Here is an 18,426-nt window from a genome sequence, read left to right on the forward strand (position 1 = left end):
TCATTCTAAAGAAGTTATTCAAAAGTATTTTTTTTACTTTTTATACAAATTTTACGTTCTTTTAAGAAAAAACAAAGAAAAAAAGCCATAGATCAAAAAGGGAAAAAAAAAATAAAAAAAATAAAAACAGGATCTCTAATTGTGCCAAACATTTGTGAAGAGCAAAGTGGAAGAAACAGCTAAAAATGCAAACCTCGAATATGAATATGGCCTGTTTTTTAAGTTTATCTCAAAACAACTATTTGTTGACATTAATAATGTCACAATGTATAAACTGAAGTGTAAGAAAATGCCAAGGTAACTACAATAATACAATACTTAACAATTCTGTGTCATGAAATTGCGGGAGTAGTTAGCTATGCTTGGAATCAAAATATGTCTGGCCTATAGTTCAGATTGCGGGCATGCACAGTGCAATTTAACGCAAAATATGGCAAGTATCGGCATTTACGTTTCTTAATGGATTAGGCCCATTAAGTTTAAAAAAAGAAGAGTGATCAATTTTCAGGCCAGATGCATGCAGTGATTTGACAGCATCATCACTATAGTGATGGAGAACAGCATTGCCTGTTCACTCTCACATTATACTGATAAAACTTATCTTCACTTCAGAATGCTGCCATAGCCTGATCAGAAAATTGTACTGAAACGGGCATCTGATATCGCCCTTTTATCAACATAGACATACATGCAAACTATTAGGATATAGCTAAACCAAATTATTCATTAACTGAAAAACATACATTAAAGCGACAAATCATATTACGACCTGAGGGTAAATGTATCAAACTGAGAGTTTTCCAGCGGGTTTGAAAAGTGGAGATGTTGCCTATAGCAACCAATCAGATTCTAGCTGTTATTTTTTAGAATGTACTATTAAAGTAATTCTATCATTTTAAAATAAGCATTGCCCAATCAATTGTATGTTTCCAAAGCACAAGGTGGTTTATTTTAGCAGATGTAAATAGTCAACAATTCAATACATTATTATATTATGATAAAGTACAGTACAGCACAGCCTATACCAAAAGATAAGTACATACCAATGCTATCGCATGCGCTCGCTGCGCACCCACGGGACCTGGTGGACAGTATATCTGTTAGAATACTGTGTCAGAGTTGACTGAGAGCTAAAGGGTGTGCAGCTATGATTATATACAGTACAGTGTTACACTTGAACAATAGAGATGACGTATTGTTTCTATAGGTCCAGACGTTGGGTGGGTCCAGGGTAAACAGATCATAGGTTGATTCAATCTAAGGAATCCAAAGGTGGCGGTCGTCTCTCCAGGGGGTCTGCTCCTTTCATAGCCAGCATCATACAAAGGATTATTCCCTAATATCAATAACTAAAGTATGCAATGTGCGATCTCTTCGCCGACTGCACCGGACAGCTGCTGATGGATAGGGTTTCAGTATGATACCAGACATGCCACCTTTCCCACAACCTGAACCATATATATCACTGAAGTGTACGTATAATCATTATATATATATTTATATATATATACTACTAATAAACCAAATATTATCTGCTCATAAATTACAGTGTAACGAAACCAATATGAATATGAATTATATAAATAACTAAATGTTGTAACGCGAGTGTGTGCGTGCGTATTTTACCGTGCGATCGCATCACGCCACGTGTTACGTGGCGTACGCTTCGCAATCGCACGACGAAACCAATATTAAACCAATATACTTTCGTTCATCCAATTATACGACTTCGACAGTACTAAGTAAATGACAGCTAGAATCTGATTGGTTTTTCAAACCCACCGGAAAACTCTCAGCTTGATACATTTACCCCCTGGTGTTTAGAAGAATAATATCCATATTGCAGCATTTTCCTCACCCCATATAGATCAGAACTTTCTTCTAGAGAGGGTGAAACAAAAAGCACATGACTGCTCAACACATCAATACATTTCATGTCAATCTGACTACAAATGGGATACAACTGCATGGGAATGCTGCAAAAATAGTCTTAGTCACGGTCTCGTTCTTCGCTCCTTTAATAAATGGTCAATATACAGCATAACAGTGTTATTTTAGAACATCAAATCTCTTAAAGAAAATTACAGATTATTTCAGAAAACTTGACACTAGGCTCAACAGTCAGCCAATGAATGTTTGTGGAAATATTAACAAACTAAATCAGTATAAAATTAGCAGAAATATCTATGAAATAAACGATAACAACTTGTATCATTGAGAGAATGATTGATGTAATGCTATCGTCTTGTCCTTGTGGCGCCTGTTGAGCTGCTTCTTCTTCCTGCGCTGGGGGGCTCCTTCTGGGATGTGGAAGGTATTTGGGAATCAGTCTGTGATAATCCTGTCAGGCACAAAATCTACAATTAATATTTTTAGCAAAATAACAATAAACAGCCTGCTGGAAAAAAATTTTTCCATTCATGCTACATGTTGGTCTCTCTCATCTGTCCATGAATAGACAGGATAATGATCAATTATCCAACCTTCATTTCTGTGCTACACATGGCCAATGTAATGGATCCCAAACTAAGCTAATGCTGCATGTATGTACATTATATGGAATACTGCACAAATATGTTGTTGCCCATAACAAGCAATCAGCGAAGAGCTTTCTAACTTGTGTTCCACTGATCAAAAAAAAACCCATCAGACTGATTACAATGGGTTACAGCATATTCTCGTTCTTTCTACAATGTAATAAAAAAAACCAACTTATTCTAGAGGGTCCAGAAAACCAATAATGGATGAGGAGGGAAAAAGAAGTTTAAATTAAACCTAATGGAACCATTTATTAATTACATTTTAGAGGAAAAAAATAAGACAAAAGAATCCAAAGGTATGAAAGTGCAAGATAGATGAGAGGGTTCCAAAAAGGATACAAAAGTTAATAGAGGATGTGTAAGTAGATCACAGAGAGGCCATACAAAGTTATAAGCAGCGCTTAGTTTGCAGGTAAGAACCGGAAGTGGAAATCTATAACACAAGCTGAAAGGACGTGAAGCCGCAGCTACATGCGATTAACATACTTGGAATTTCTTGCAGCCACAGCTCTGTACACTGAGGGCAACGTGGCTCCGCGTGGCCTTTGAAATACTTTCCAACGCAGGTCAAGTGAATCTTGATACCACAGTTCTCACAAATCTGACCCTAAGCACACAACAAAAACAGATGATAACCTCTTGAAAGGAACGATTAAAATGTTGAAGTGCAATGTTAGTGAACAACTGTACTTTGAATGACCCTTGCAAAGTACAATACTGGCAAATGGCGTAATATGACGTTCATATTGCATTATGTCACATATCAGTTCTACATGGAATACACATGCAGGCCAAAGAAAAAGAAAAAAAACGTGGACAGCAGACAGGGCACCAGGAAATCTATTGAAGGTGCTCAGCATGTTTCTGACAACATTCATGCACAATTGTGGCCTGATGGATAGTGGCATTGTCATCCATACCACTGAAGCACGCAATCAGTCCTAGTCAAATATGCACTAGGACATCCAGCAGTAGCAGGGCTTAACATGTACTATACACCCACACCTTCATTAGAATAACATATATCTGGCCAGTATGTGGGGAAACTGACACTAATGCATGAAATACATTAAAAATCAGATTCACATGTTACAGAGAGTTCATAAACAATCTGCAAAACAGAAACAAACTCTTCCAAACATAAAAACAGAAAAGTGTAAACCATAAACAATATTACATTATCAACAGTGAACCTGCTGTCAAATCAATACAGAGTGACTTCAAATAGAATACCAAGAACAATGTGACCATAGCTCTTATATACAAACCTTTCTTGAGTGTGGTATATAATAGATCTTTACTGATAGAATACCTTTCAACAGTCACAAACATGAGAAACACCAAATATTGTTAGACACTCAATCAGGAGCTGTTAGGACAACTAAACCTTCCCAGTCACTGTAGGGTACAATATACAATAGAATGGAAGGACTTCCCCTGATAGTGTATGTATCTGTACTGGCCTTGTAGTCTCGGGAATTGGACAAGATGTAAAATGAGAGTATGAAACATGGAAATAATGTGTATGATGCCCTGGACCCGTTGTGACATCATCTGTTTCTGCACTGGTTGATACCAGAAAGGGGCATGGGCCAAAGACTAACGCCAATTGGGTTATTTTCCATCTCTCACCAGGTGACACGTTACGTCTATTTCCACATTTTATCCAACACAACCTATTTAGTTGCCCAGTTTACGGGTCTCTTAGTCTTAGTACTGCAGCACCCCATATGATAAAGATAGTGATATGTAAATGGCGTACATGAAATAAACAAAGGGAGAATACGGCCATGTGTGTCACTAACCACAATTCCTAGGTTCAGGAGTTTTCTTTTTATCCGGTGTAGAAGGAGCATAAAGTGTTAACATGCTTTTATCATGTATTGAATTTTTTTTGGTGTGGAAAGGACAATGTATTACCTGAATAGCGATATTGTGGCAGATATTGCAGGTTTTGACCATCTCCTGGTATGTGCTCTGCATATAATGTTCCATCTCCATTATGCAGCGAAGGTGAAGGCTGTACTCTCCATCTTTCTAGTAACCAAGTGAGAAAACAAAAGTGTTTGTAATCTATTTTAGCATCAGTACATGAAACTGAGAGACTATCACAACTCCATTTTGCACAAGTACTTTACACACAAACACACACACATAAAGGGGGAATTCAATTGACCGTTTTACTCTCACGAGTAACGGTAATTATAACGCGGATTTCAGCGTTGACATTACCGCACTAATGGTAATAATGCGCACTATTTCCGTAGTAACGGTAGTAGTGCGCACGCCTCGTTACTACGGTAATAGTGCGCATTATTACAATTAGTGCGGTAATGTCAACGCTGAAATCCGCGTTAAAATTACCGTTACTCGTGAGAGTAACACGGTCAATTGAATTCCCCCTAAATGTGCCACAATAGCTTGTGCTTTACTAATTGCTAAGACCACCTAAATAAAACCAGCCTACCAGTCAGATGTGACCCAACAAACATGTTCTGCATATATTTCACAAAGAACCTTTATGACAACACTGCTTTATTCTAGTAAGACTCGACCAGTTTTAATAACATATACTGTCTGCCTGTAACATTATTTAGACGGCACTATTGCATATTAGAAGATTTCACATGCATGGATATCCATGATAGTGTCCCTATACCATGACACAATGTAAGCTAATAAAAATAAAGTATATAAAATTAGATCCTACCAAGTGTTGCACAGAACTGCATTTACCATTAACTGACATTAGGGGAACACATATTAGCTTAATAAATGTATCTTCTGTAAATAGGCACAGATAGTTTGACAATAACAAGGTCTGTTAACACACGTATATGAAGACATACCTCAATCAGCCACTTCTCTTGCACAAAACTCTGCAATAGTTGCTCGACCTCTTTCTTCCTCATTTTCTTGGTCTGAAGTTGGTCTGCGAGGTTCAAAATGCTTGTAGAAGAGGCAAAACCATTGTCAGAGTCTATAATTAGGTCCATCTACGCAGAACATGAACAAACAGAAAACAAAGAGTGAACTTCTGACTTGGGGAAGGTTTCACACTCAGGACCTCAATTACGAAATGCACTGGATGCATAGTGCAAAATGCTTTTTGTTTTTTCTTTTTTTGTCCCAAAGCGTCTTAATGGTCTTCCCAACGCCCATCAAGATGCCCACCTACCCACCGCTCTCAGGAGGTACCACCACAAACTGTATGTGCCTAGGTGAAAAATAAAGAAGAGGAGCACTGTGCAAAACTGTAAACCTACCACGTTAGACCCACACTAGAAAGTATAGACGAGTGCTTCCTCTCCCAACTGCAATGAAAAGGGGCAAATTGCATTCCATTAAAAGTATAGAATGAGAGACAATTTCTGCCAACTCAGAGCTGATGGAAAACCCCAGTCCCTTTTTGGAATGGAAATGACTGTGCACGCTTCCACACAGCAAGGAACACTGCGAAAACTGCTCCCTCTCCAAACCTTGATCTTAGGTTCAATAACATCACTCTGCTCTGCATCAGTGCACCCTGCTTAGTACTCCCAAAGGAAGACAGTGAATTCTCCCATCAGCTGGTGCAGGCTTCTGCTCTTCTGCAAACACCACCACCGTGCTCCATAAACCCATCTGCTTTGCTGGTGTAGTTTAGTGCACAATTCAATGTCCTGACAATATTAACAACTAACAACGTAAACTTAATAGAACAGTCACAATAATGAATTAGAGTGTGGACATGGTTCACGTTTTAGCAATAGCAGATGTTCAGAAGTAATAGGCGTGTTTGTTTAATATCATTTTAACTTAAGAACAGTTTGCTGTATGGCTGGGCCATCCTCTTCACTGCAAAATGTAGATCCCAGCTTCCATTGTCATACTTTAATTTTCAGTTGTCAAGGTGGCTCAGTGGTTAGCACTTCTGCCTCACAGCGCTGGGGTCATGAGTTCAAATCCCGACCATGGCCTTATCTGTGTGGAGTTTCTATGTTCTCCCTGTGTTTGCGAGGGTTTCCTCCGGGTGCTCCGGTTTCCTCCCACACTCCAAATAATTGGTTGCTATCAAAATTGACCCTAGTCTCTCTCTCTCTGTCTGTGTGTGTATGTATGTTAGGGAATTTAGACTGTAAGCTCCAATGGGGCAGGGACTGATGTGAATGAGTTCTTTGTACAGCGCTGCGGAATCAGTGGCGCTATATAAATAAATGGTGATGATGATGATGACGAATAATGTAGCTACTGCATCTTTTCTTGCTATTATTGGTAAACAGTTGCAGAAGACTCAATGTGCAATTAAGATCTATTATTGTCATGTATTTTGCTATATGTGGTTTATATGTTGAAAATAGCACACATGGCCATGGACCTAGAACAGCTAAGTAATCACCTCCCCTGCAGCAGCAACACAATCTGCCCTGAGCCTTAGAACTGCTTCATGAAGTATGCAAAATGAGTACAAGGGAATGGTGTTCTGCTGTTATAGAAACACAGAGGTGGATTAAAACATACAAATACTGTTTTTATAATATGGAATTTAGGGAAATTTTAAATAGATCCTTCAATCTGTTCGACTTCCTATTCAATCTAAGAAACACAGACACCCATTACATAGGATTTTCATGAGTGCTTAAACAAGAAAAGCTTGCCAACTTTTATTAGCGGCTAATAGTGAAAATGCAATTCTCACCATCTTTCTAAATAATTCCAGCTCGTTCTCTGCATAATCCAAAGCCATTTTAGTCACTTCATTTTCTGCAAGGTTAACCTAGGGAATGAAGAAACGTAAAGCTTAGTCAAATTCTAAGGAATACTGTGCAGGGTTCTTTGATTATAACAGTGGAACTATTACATCTAGGATATTTGCAATTCAAAAGTTATAAACAAGTGTATTTAAAAAGAAAAGACCTCATTACAGTACATCCTGCATGGCTATTCTATTGCTGCCTCATAAAGAGAAGGTAAAGTAAAAAAACAAATTGTGATACTTTTAATTCTGCAAATGTTGATGGGCAATATAGCTTGTAAAAAAAACATAATAAAACTGAATACTACCCAGGGTTGGAGCCTAGATCAGCTATGTAATGGAGGCTTACTTCCAGATGAAATGCATCAAGGTTGTCATATTGTGACAGCAACTTTGTTACTACCTGACTTCTCTCGCTAAGCCTGGCGCACTCACCACCTCCGCCTCAAGCACCTAAGACCCAGTAAGACTACTCGAGCAGAGCAGATCCTCCATCCACACAGTCTGAATCACCGGATTACTGTCTACTGTAAAGAGTGTCGTACAGCTTAGCCAGGCTCTCTACTGAACTTTTATTATTATTTTTAATTTATAAGGCACCACAAAGGGTCTGCAGCGCCGTACATGATATATACAGAAAACAGTGACCCATGACACAACATGATACATAAAGAACAAAATATGAAGAACAAAAATATATAAATATATACACACACAGACACGTAACATGGTAATGCAAATCAAATTATTTCTGGGACAATGAGTGAAAGTGATGGTAGAAATCAGCGAGAAGTAGGCTGAAGCTTAAGAAAACAGGGCTAGGGAAGCAGGCCAAGAGGTACAGGGGGTGATGGAATAGTAGAAGGAGCACACAAGGAAAGAGGGCCCTGCTCCTAAGAGCTTACATCCTAAAGGAAAGGGGGAGACACAAATAGGTGGTACTAACTGGGGGAGAGAGCCGGAACAAGGGAGTTAGATAAATGATAGCTAGATTCTGATTGGTTGCTATAGGCAACATCTCCACTTTTTCAAACCTGCAGTTTAGTAAATATACCCCATAGTATGTGTATTTCATACACACTCATACAAAAAGAGCAGACAAGCACAACCAGTGTGGAGGAACAGTATGGAAGTATCAGAAGATCACTGGGGCAATGGAAAATGGGAACTCCACATACCAGAGCGTAATAGCTTTTACCGTTGTTCTCATCTGTTCCTTTCCTAACCTGCATGAACAGAGGCTGCAAATGTTTGTTGATAACGCCAACAAAATCATCTAACTTGTCGTGCATGTATGGAACTGAAACATAAGAAAATAGGAAATTAAATGGATACATTGACTGAAGTAAAACAGTACATTTGTCTATTGCAATTATTTTTGGAGTACTAAAATGTATTGCAAACGGCTAAGGAAACAAAAAAAAGACAGAATACAGTGCAGGCAGCCTTTCTGCAGAAATATTTAGGTGAATGCAGCCTATCGAGTCACTAGAACTAATAGAACCAATGACGCTGCTTTCTCAAAACTAGCTCAGTCTAGTAAGCGCTGCCTCCACTGTGGAAGGCGACACTGAATGAACACATGCAGCTTAATCTCATTCCAAGGACAATCTCAGTTTTAATTTAATAGTGATGTTACTGCTTCGCTTGTAGTGATTTATTGATTCTATGGCACTCTTTAGCAAGATTATGGGTTTATTCATATTAAAGTCACAGGGTACATATCCAATCTTTTTTTTTCCATCGCACTGGCTGTCAAAATAAGCACATGTGTAACAAACAAATTCACTCGTGACCCACACACAACACAAATTCAATGTGGCACATCAAACCACATCAATATGTATTTCCTACTAAGTTTCCTGTTGTAGCGATTGTTTTTAAAAAATGATTAACTTTAAAATACATTGCATCTTTCAGAGACTTTGACCAACAGATATGTGGAGGGCCGTACCAAAGACTTCATACACGTTTTAGCAATCAGTTAGCACTGTTAGTCTTACATGCTAAACTATATGTGGGAAACTAGATTTAAACAAAACAAACAAGAAAGGTTACTAATCGTATCTGTGCTTGGCTGGCTAGTTTAATTGGTGATTTAAAATTCCTGCCAAACTTCTTATTCAGCATGTTTTTAAGGGCAGTAGTAAAAGCATAAAACACCTTTAGGAAAAAAAAGGTGGTTAAACATACAGAAATAAAATAGTGCCCGAGAACCTAGCAGTCACATTACCTAAAAATGTTCTGTAGTTACTTAAGTTTTGGAGGATAATTTTTATAGCTCTGAATGGGTGCACCTATACCAGTGTTGGCTAACCTGTGACACTCCAGGTATTGTGAAACTACAAGTCCCAGCATACCCTTCCAGCAATAAGCTGCTATATATTGGCAAAGCATGCTGGGACTTGTAGTTTCACAACACCTGGAGTGTCACAGGTTAGCCAACACTGTACCAGGCTGTCCTTGTGCCGGCGCATATGGGGTAGTTTCCCTTTACAATGCAGCGCCGCTTGAAATTTAATCGCCGAACACGCGGGTGTTGAAGAACCCGCACGTTCATACATTTACCCCCTGGAGTGTCACAGGTTAGCCAACACTGACCTATACCATGGTTCCAAGACAGCTGTTGGACTGGTCTGATTAGCTCTTGAATTATACGTGCTTTTATCCTCTTATAAAATGCATTGAGCTAATACAACAGAACAAGAACCCTGCAGTAAAAAAGAACTACAAACTAACCTTTGTGCACTTCACAGCAATGTTTATGCAATGCCCTTGTTGCAGAGCCCTCCAATATCCCATGGGACATGAGAACCTGAAGAAATCTCTGGTGGCTTTCATTGATTGCCATCCTACTCTGTAGATATAAAAGTTACAATTAGGACTCATAACATGACACACAATATTTACAGACAGTAAGGAGCAGAGCTTTTTGTACTGGGTAGAAGGGATCATGCTGGAGGGCCAGGACTCAGGAGTGGTCAAAACCATTTTTGTTATGTAATAAAATGATATGTTCACTTGAAGAATTGTTAAATGTCTCTCCCTCCAGAGAACATGACATATTGCACAAGCTTTTGCGTTCTAATTTGGCAAACTGTTTGCCACTGAAAAAGTGTGTGTTCTCATCAATGATCAGCTAAGAAAAGTTCATCTTCAACTTGTACGATGTAAACATTTCCCACTAGTGCTCTGATACTTGCATAATACAATGCATATTTGTAGGTTGATACTCTCGCCAAATATCACAAACGGTGGTATCACCATGTAACACAGGCCTAAACAATGGAGTGACACACTCAGACCAGCTAAAGGTGATGTGAGATTATAAACCTCTCTGTATTTGTAAATATTATAAAACGTTTATATGTTTACATTAAAGTATCTGATAGCAAAAGAGATACTGGACAATTGTAGTGTCTCCCAAAGCTTATTTCCCTGATATTTCTACAGAATATAAAGGACCTTGTAGCAAGCTTACTGATTACTTGTGTTCTAGGAACAAAAGCACACAAAATTCAAGTGGGAAAAAGCTTGCATGTGTGTACACACACACTTTCCCCTCAATTGCAACCTACAAAGCATGGACAAAATTGCAGTAAAAACAACAATTCTGTTACATCACATTAAGTTTAAACAGTATCAGTAGAGCTGAACTGAAAGCACAACGGTACTTGTTAATTAGACAGGCACGCTGTTTCCACCTGAATTGCTGTTCCAAATCTCCTGCTACCTAGCTACATCAGTGAATGAATTATCATGTCAGCCAGGCAGTGGGAGATTTCAAAACAGCTGCTTTGCTGACTGTAATTCACAAATGCCGCTTCTCATTAACAAGAACCAAAATGTCACCACTACTAAGACACCGCCCAACAAAGTGCTCGAGTCCCATAAGAGAGCTCCAAATATCCAAAAATACCAAGAAAGTGGCAGCTATTTTCAAATCTCCCACTGCCTGGCTGACATAATCATTTATTCAGTGACATGACCCTGACAGGGAGAGCTTTTAAACAGCAGTTCAAGTGGAAACAGTGCAGTGGCGCCCATATAATTAACAAGAACCGTACTGACTTGTTAGACCAACAGCTTGGAAAGGGAGACAAAGACAACACTACTGTAGCCTTACACTGTATAGCCTACGTTTATATATGTATTTATGTGTAATCAGTGGTCAGAGTGAGCCGGTGTACGGCAATATACTATACCGGGACTTTCCTCATCACATATGCAGCTCTCCTGCAATGTAAGGGTTACTTCGATTTCACTATGTGCAGCATGGTGACGATTCTGTTGCAGGGGACAGTAAGGATGTCACCACCTCTGCCACCTGAGAACCAAAAGATCTATGTGCGCACAGAAAAGTCTTTTATAGACCTCCTCTTCGCTGCTGCCCGGACAACTGCCCTAGTAGTACTATGAGTAAGGAGCCTTAGCGTCCGTCTATTCTAGCTTAGCACCCAATCTCTCCTCTTGTCATAAATGTCAGAGACAATCTAATGTATGATATCTTTGGCGTTCCAATGGTAAACAATCGTGAAGCAGTAGCACTTGAATGGTTTGAGGACGAAGAGTAATTGTGAATTATATTATACTGCTAACTAGACAATATAAAGTACCCTACTAAAATATCCTGGTAAATAGAATAATCCTCAAAGAGTAGTGATATCTATAATATAAATGCTTAGTGGCGTGTGTTAGTCTGTCTGTGTGTGTGTGTGTGTGTGAAAAAAATAAAACCAAGCTGCAGCGCCACCTGCTGGGCGGAGTTATACACTGACCTACTAAATTCTTAGTGTGTGTGGAAAAAAAATTCAGAAAGGGCTGAAATTTGGTATACTAAGATGTTTTTAAATTGTTAATTTAATTTGTTAATTGTTAAAAGTGTTTATAAAGATTTCAAAAAAATATATATATATTTCTTGAAGGAGAAGTGACAGTGGGGAGTGGTTGGTGGTTGCCGGGGGTGACAGTGGGGAGTGGTTGGTGGTTGAGGCCTGGGCTATGGCCCAAATGCATGACAAGAACCTTTTTAACACCTTAAGTAGCTTGATTTGACTAGAATGCATGAGTATCATGCACGGGTTAACTTGTTGGGATATAATTCCTTAAAATATATATGAGAACTAGATTTGGGCTGCTACCTTTCTGCAAAGGACATCCAGGGTACCCTCACAGAACATCCTATGAGAGGAGACTCTAATGTAGAGATAAAGAATACTAGAGATTATAACATTAAGAAGGATTATCTGTGAAATTTTACAATCATTAAGGAGATATCTTCCTTCTTTGTGATAGCATGAAAACGGATAGTTTGTAACACGGAGATAACGGCCAGTGAGAGTAGGAAAAGCAGTAACAGTGTCCTTTTGTTCTCATCAAACACATTAGACTGCAACAGTAAATATTTAGTAATAAATGTTGTGTAATATATTGAATGATGTGTGGAAAGCATAGGGATATATATAGCCAACTCTTCATGTAGAGTTCTCTCATAATGAACAATGAAAGTTATATAGAGCACATATGTAACAGCCTGATCATGACTTTACTTAACATACATTTCCAAGATGTATTAAATCATTTCTCCTGACCTTACATTGCCCAGCGCCCTTTCAGGATAGTTTTTATGCCAAATACCCAGGTCCCAGTGAGTGCCATAGTACTCTCTGCATTGTATTTGAGAAACATTAGCACATATGCACTGTATAGTGAGAGCACTATAGCTCTTTATTGGCCTATAATAACATTGAACAGAAAATTTTGCAGGATTATTGTAACTTTATATATAGTATTGTAAGTGAAGCAGCTGCAGTCACTAGTTGAGTGATAAGGGAGGTATGAGGAGATGTAGGGAGACAGGGGAGAGGTGAAGGGACATGCAAGTAGTAGGGGACATAGAGGTGGTAGCTTTGCATTATTTAATATGTTTCAGGTTCAGTTAAATTTTCCATACCCCCACTAACTTTCCAATATAATCACCAGAGCCGCAACTTATAATTCTAGCGCCTGGGGCGAGAAAGACAAATGCCGCCCTCCAAGCCCTCAATTTTAACCAAATTAACCTAAAATATTCCTAAATTGCGCCCCCCTTCAGCGTCGTGCCCTGGGCGATCTCCCCTATCGTACAGCCCTAGTTATGGCTCTGACAATCACTGTAGGTAATTATAAAGTTAAGTCACAAATTATTGCAAGACTATAAACAAAATTTCAAATTGACTCAATTAAGGAATAATGGACTCACTACTGTAAATTATATGTACATAAGGATTGATGTAACCAAACAAGCTCAACACACACATGGGGAGGGGTATTTCCATCCATATGAATGAATGCACAACTTCCCTGACTTCTTATAAGACCATACTGGCTCCTGAATGTCACATTAAATGATTTAGTCCACCCGTGAAATAATATATATAACATTATTCATAGATCAGACCGTACACAAGACCAGATATGCTACATAGGTGCCATGTATTTGTATTTATAATTTGTTTTCTCATCCTGCCACGCACAGGAACGAAAACCTAAATCAAAGAACATATACTAAGTAACCATAGTAAACACTGGGATGATGCATATAGTATAACTGGGTTATTACATGGGGCTATGTATAGCTAGCAGCTGTCAATCATAGCTTATACTTCAGTACGTTCTATTATCCCAAATAAGGAGTCCCGGATCATTACCCTGACCCTATAAAGCATTACACGGTAAGCATAGCACAGTACGGTACGGTAACACTACCGGCAGCCGGCGGGAACTCGGTATATGCAGGAAACGTCGTTACCCAGGAGGCGTTATCAGCATGAACCGCGCATGCGTAAATCAATGATAAGATGCCTTGATGTAGTATGCAGCGCTACCACTAGATGGCACTATAACACCAGGACATAGTGTTCTGTTATCCTAGCAGTGAGCTCTATGGAACAGTCACCGACCTGTAAGTGTATTGTATCCTGCACAAAGTAGATTCTGTCTAGATGAAAGTAGTAAAAACATATTTTACCATCAGTCCCTCTTTTGGATACAGATGTCTCTGATTCCCTTTCCTTCTAAACTTAGTGAACAGTTTTTAAACCATACTTGTGTGGTTATATTAGCCAGCTAAGCATAAATATATTAATAAAACACAGTTGTTGTTACCTATCTGTAATTTCCAGGGACAATCCCAGGTAGTGATGAGCGAAGCCACAATAAGATTTTTCACAAAATTACATTTTGCGGTAGAACAGGCGCAAGGTTCTGGCAATGTAATCGTCACGTTCCACTTTTACTTCACCATTCCGCAAAATGTCCATTTCGCACTGTATTGGTAAATTCACAGTTAGTGGAATTTGTAGTCTATAAAGAGAGCTGGGACGATTATGGTCAGTTCATTCTGCTCTGTGGAGAGGTCAGGGTAGAACTGGGAATTCCAGATAGGGCAAAAATGATAGGGGAGAAATCCACGCAGAATAGCTAGGGCCAAAATGACATGATGGGAATTGCAGTTATTTACAGGTTGTCACTCCACTCTTTATTTTATTCTAGACCGGACCTCCCAGCAGCAATCATTAGCTTAATACATAGGCACAAGAGAAAAAGTAGCAGGATAATCAGGCCCATTCATGAAGACACTCTTATCATAGCATATTCACAGCACAGGGAACAAATATAAATTTACTGATCCAGATGAAGAGCGAAGAGTTCACCAGTTTAATACACTAACAGCTTAATCACTATCATCTCTCATATTCTTCTTTCATTCAAGTCTTCATGATTTAAACCCTTAACCTTTATTATACAGGGTGAGTCAAAAGTCGCAGTACACCCTTTTATTTCAAAACCTCTACAGGAATTGGGCCGATTGGCCCATTTTAAGATGGCGCCCATGTTTGGTACATACCGTAAAAGATAGACCACGTCACCCATACCTTACTGGAGTATTCAGGTTTCCCAATTTCCTGTAGAGTTTTTTGAAATAAAAGGGTGTACTGCGACTTTTGACTCACCCTGTATATCTGCTATAATTTATGTATAATCATCATACTCTTTAAAACCAGCAAATATTTATAACTGTGATGTGTGAAATTACTATAGTATGCTGAGTGATATTATTTCTTATTCATTAATTAATTCAATAAGATGTCAATCTCTTCTTTCTTACTTATGGTTAATGATGGTGATAGAGATTTATCTAATAATATGCCCCTTGGTTCCTTAAAATATATATCAGAAATAGTTATCTCAATGTGATTTTTTTAAAAAAAAAAAACTTAGTCCCAGGGTTATTCTGAATACACCTTCAATAATCTCTTATTTGGGGATTGTCTACTGTGCTCTACACCTGTTCACAAGTCCTGGAAGTCATGTAATAGCACTTCCCTTTCTGTAAAAATTACCATTGTATTAGACTAAAGACACAACGCCAGTATAAGGATGAACCTATTAAATGAATTGTGTGTTTATTATTTTCTTCTTATGAAGACCAAAAGTGACACCAGAGCCTCACCACTTGCAGTGATTGTTGTGCCTTTGAGAGAGAAGCACCGAAGTGCATTCAGAGTGGAGCGAGGCGCGCCCATTACAGGACTGTGGCTTTACAGAGTGGAGCCAATGGAGGAAGAGAGACAGTGCAGCTAAGTCCGCTGAGCCTACCAGGGACCACAGGAGTTGTTGGGAGAGTGAGTACTGTGGAACAGGGATCTGCATGAGGAGTGCTGTAAATCCATTATAAAGAGTTGTCAGTATAACAGAGAAAGCTGCCAATGAAAGTTATAAAGAATTACAATCTGGAAGAACTATCATAAAATACAACACAGGCCCATCTGGCCATGCAATGACCTATCTGAGACAAGTATAGAGTTCAGGGAACCAAGTGATGACCATTATACAGAGCAACATCCCCTCTAATGACCATTACACAGTGATGTATATAGTACACCCCTTCTTCTGATGTCACTTACTAAGGACCGGACAGGTGTGGGATAAAGAATGTGTTTCATGATGCAGTATTTAAATGAGATGTATGGGGTATAGAGAGCGTATTTATATAGGCATTCCCTGTACAGGGTACCTGCTCCTTGATTTTTACACATAGTCAGAGGTGGCAGAGATGTCAATGTGATGCGTTTTTCCCTTTTCCGGGTTCAGTTTATACCATACACATTAGGCACTTTTCTAAAAATATTTATATTTAGTACAGGGACACTTACACTAAAGGCAGCCCTGATGTCTCTCACTGACTTATTATTAGTGTTGAACATAAATGAGATTGTAGCAGTATTTTAGAAGAAAAGAAGAAGGTGGTCATTAATGAAGGTGTTCTACAGTGATATCAGTTTTGTCTGTTCAGCATGCACATATCTAGCTATACTGTAATTATGCCATGAAGAGTGATTTTCTATGAACAGTTCCAAAAACCGGAATGTGGGTGTGCACTTATGTATGTTCGGAGCAGAAAAAAAGGTAAAAGAAGAATTCTACAGTGAAGTTCAGTTCATAATTGAGTCTCACTGACTATAGAACGAGCATTATACTGATCCCACTTTTTGCTGGATGTCTTTAGTTGGAGAACAGTACCTGTGAATTGTCACCTGCTTGTAAATTATAAAACTCTTGTTGTGTCTAAGAGCTTTGTGGCCACTAGAGGGCCTAATATCATACTGGAATGAATGTTATCCTCATAGCTTCCAGTTATCAATGCTGGGCCAGAAGTTTTTACATTGTCAGCAGAGAAGAGTTCCCCCAAATTGTGGAGTTGCCCCTCATGGGCTGCTAGATAGTGGAAGAGGGAAATTAATTAACATTTTTTTTTTGTAGTTAACCTACTATGTGACGGTTTTAAATGAAGCGCCAGCTCTGCATACAATGTCGGATTGTGATGTTAAGCAGTCTGTCGCAAATAAACCAGCCGTTTAAGTCTGATTTTTAAATTCATTACTGAAACTTCTCAAATAGTGGGTAGGACTGAGAAATGATAGTGGTGATTAAGTATAGTAATTTCGTCTGGAAACGGTGATGTCATCCTGCTAACTCTGCCTTCCAGCTGGCGATCCCATGAAGCTTTGTGATATACCATGCTTCTTGTACAAGGCACGTGTATATAGGACTGCCCACTTCCTGTAGATTAGTTGCACACAGGTTTATACAGATTGTTATGAAGATGAACCCCCTACTTGATATTGTGACATAACTCAGACTACCAATAGGCTTAGCATGGACTGTACAGCTTCTTTCTATTAGAACAATGCATATACTTTGCACATACACACAAGTATGTAACCCTCTGTATACAAACTACTAAATGTCAATGTCGCTTTATGTTCTTACCCATTGATCTCCCTTTAAACATTCTGTTGTCACGGGTTATGTTATGAGGCTTCTTTTAGTATTCGATTACTGCTATACCTGGGACTTTAAAACCTGCCCACTTTTGTTTCCTTTGGTAAACAGGAAAATACTGAGAATTTGTTCTTAATGCAAATTCAATTTTCCACAAATACTAATCTGTACACCTGATTTGTATAAAAAGTGCACATCCTTCTCTCTGTGGTTTGTTACCTACTGGCCTTTAGATCGGAAATTAAAAGAAGTCGGAGGGGTATTAATTGATTTCCGGTACTGCATTTGGAGAAACCTACAAGATTGGCCCCTAACGTATTTTTTGTAATTATAATTTAAAAACTTTTCCTGTATGACAGCATGACTCCTAATGTAACATCAGTCTTCCTACATTGATCCTGTTGTATGGTACCAATGTTCTTGTCCTGAGTTTTGCAGATGAAGCATTACTAGACATGCACCATCAAACTGTATTGTAGAAATTTGAACTGTCATTGTAGGAACCTGGGGCCTGATTCATCATCATCATCATCATCATCATCATCATTTATTTATATAGCGCCACTAATTACGCAGCGCTTCATTAAGGATCTTAACTTGAGAAACTTCTTATTTCAGTCTCCTGGACAAAACCATGTTACAATGCAAGGGGTGCAAATTAGTATTCTGTTTTGCATATAAGTTAAATACTGCCTGTTTTTTCATGTAGCACACAAATACTTGATAGCTTATTTGTACACTGAAATTTAAAGTTGATGTTTGTGTGCTACATGAAAAAACAGTCAGTATTTAACTTATGTGCAAAACAGAATACTAATTTGCACC

The 18,426-nt window shown here is 38.7% G+C and overlaps 1 protein-coding gene across 2 annotated transcripts; it reads right to left on the reverse strand.

Moving 5' to 3' along the window:
- Positions 1-2,000: 2,000 nt before the first annotated feature.
- Positions 2,001-14,109, reverse strand: NSMCE1 (NSE1 component of SMC5/6 complex). Of its 2 annotated transcripts, none has more exons than XM_075179590.1 (8): positions 14,023-14,109; positions 10,015-10,132; positions 8,454-8,575; positions 7,219-7,296; positions 5,390-5,536; positions 4,461-4,577; positions 3,027-3,147; positions 2,001-2,341 (listed from the first exon to the last, which is right to left on the reverse strand). In XM_075179590.1, the coding sequence occupies exons 2-8, from the start codon at positions 10,124-10,126 to the stop codon at positions 2,238-2,240; spliced, it is 801 nt and encodes a 266-aa protein (XP_075035691.1). In that variant the 5' UTR covers positions 10,127-10,132; positions 14,023-14,109; the 3' UTR covers positions 2,001-2,237. The 2 variants fall into 2 exon arrangements, with proteins under 2 accessions (XP_075035691.1, XP_075035692.1); XM_075179591.1 differs by lacking the exon at positions 14,023-14,109 and adding an exon at positions 13,877-13,968.
- Positions 14,110-18,426: the final 4,317 nt, after the last annotated feature.

The sequence above is a fragment of the Mixophyes fleayi genome, chromosome 7 (genome assembly GCF_038048845.1).
Source record: "Mixophyes fleayi isolate aMixFle1 chromosome 7, aMixFle1.hap1, whole genome shotgun sequence".
Taxonomy (NCBI): domain Eukaryota; kingdom Metazoa; phylum Chordata; class Amphibia; order Anura; family Limnodynastidae; genus Mixophyes; species Mixophyes fleayi.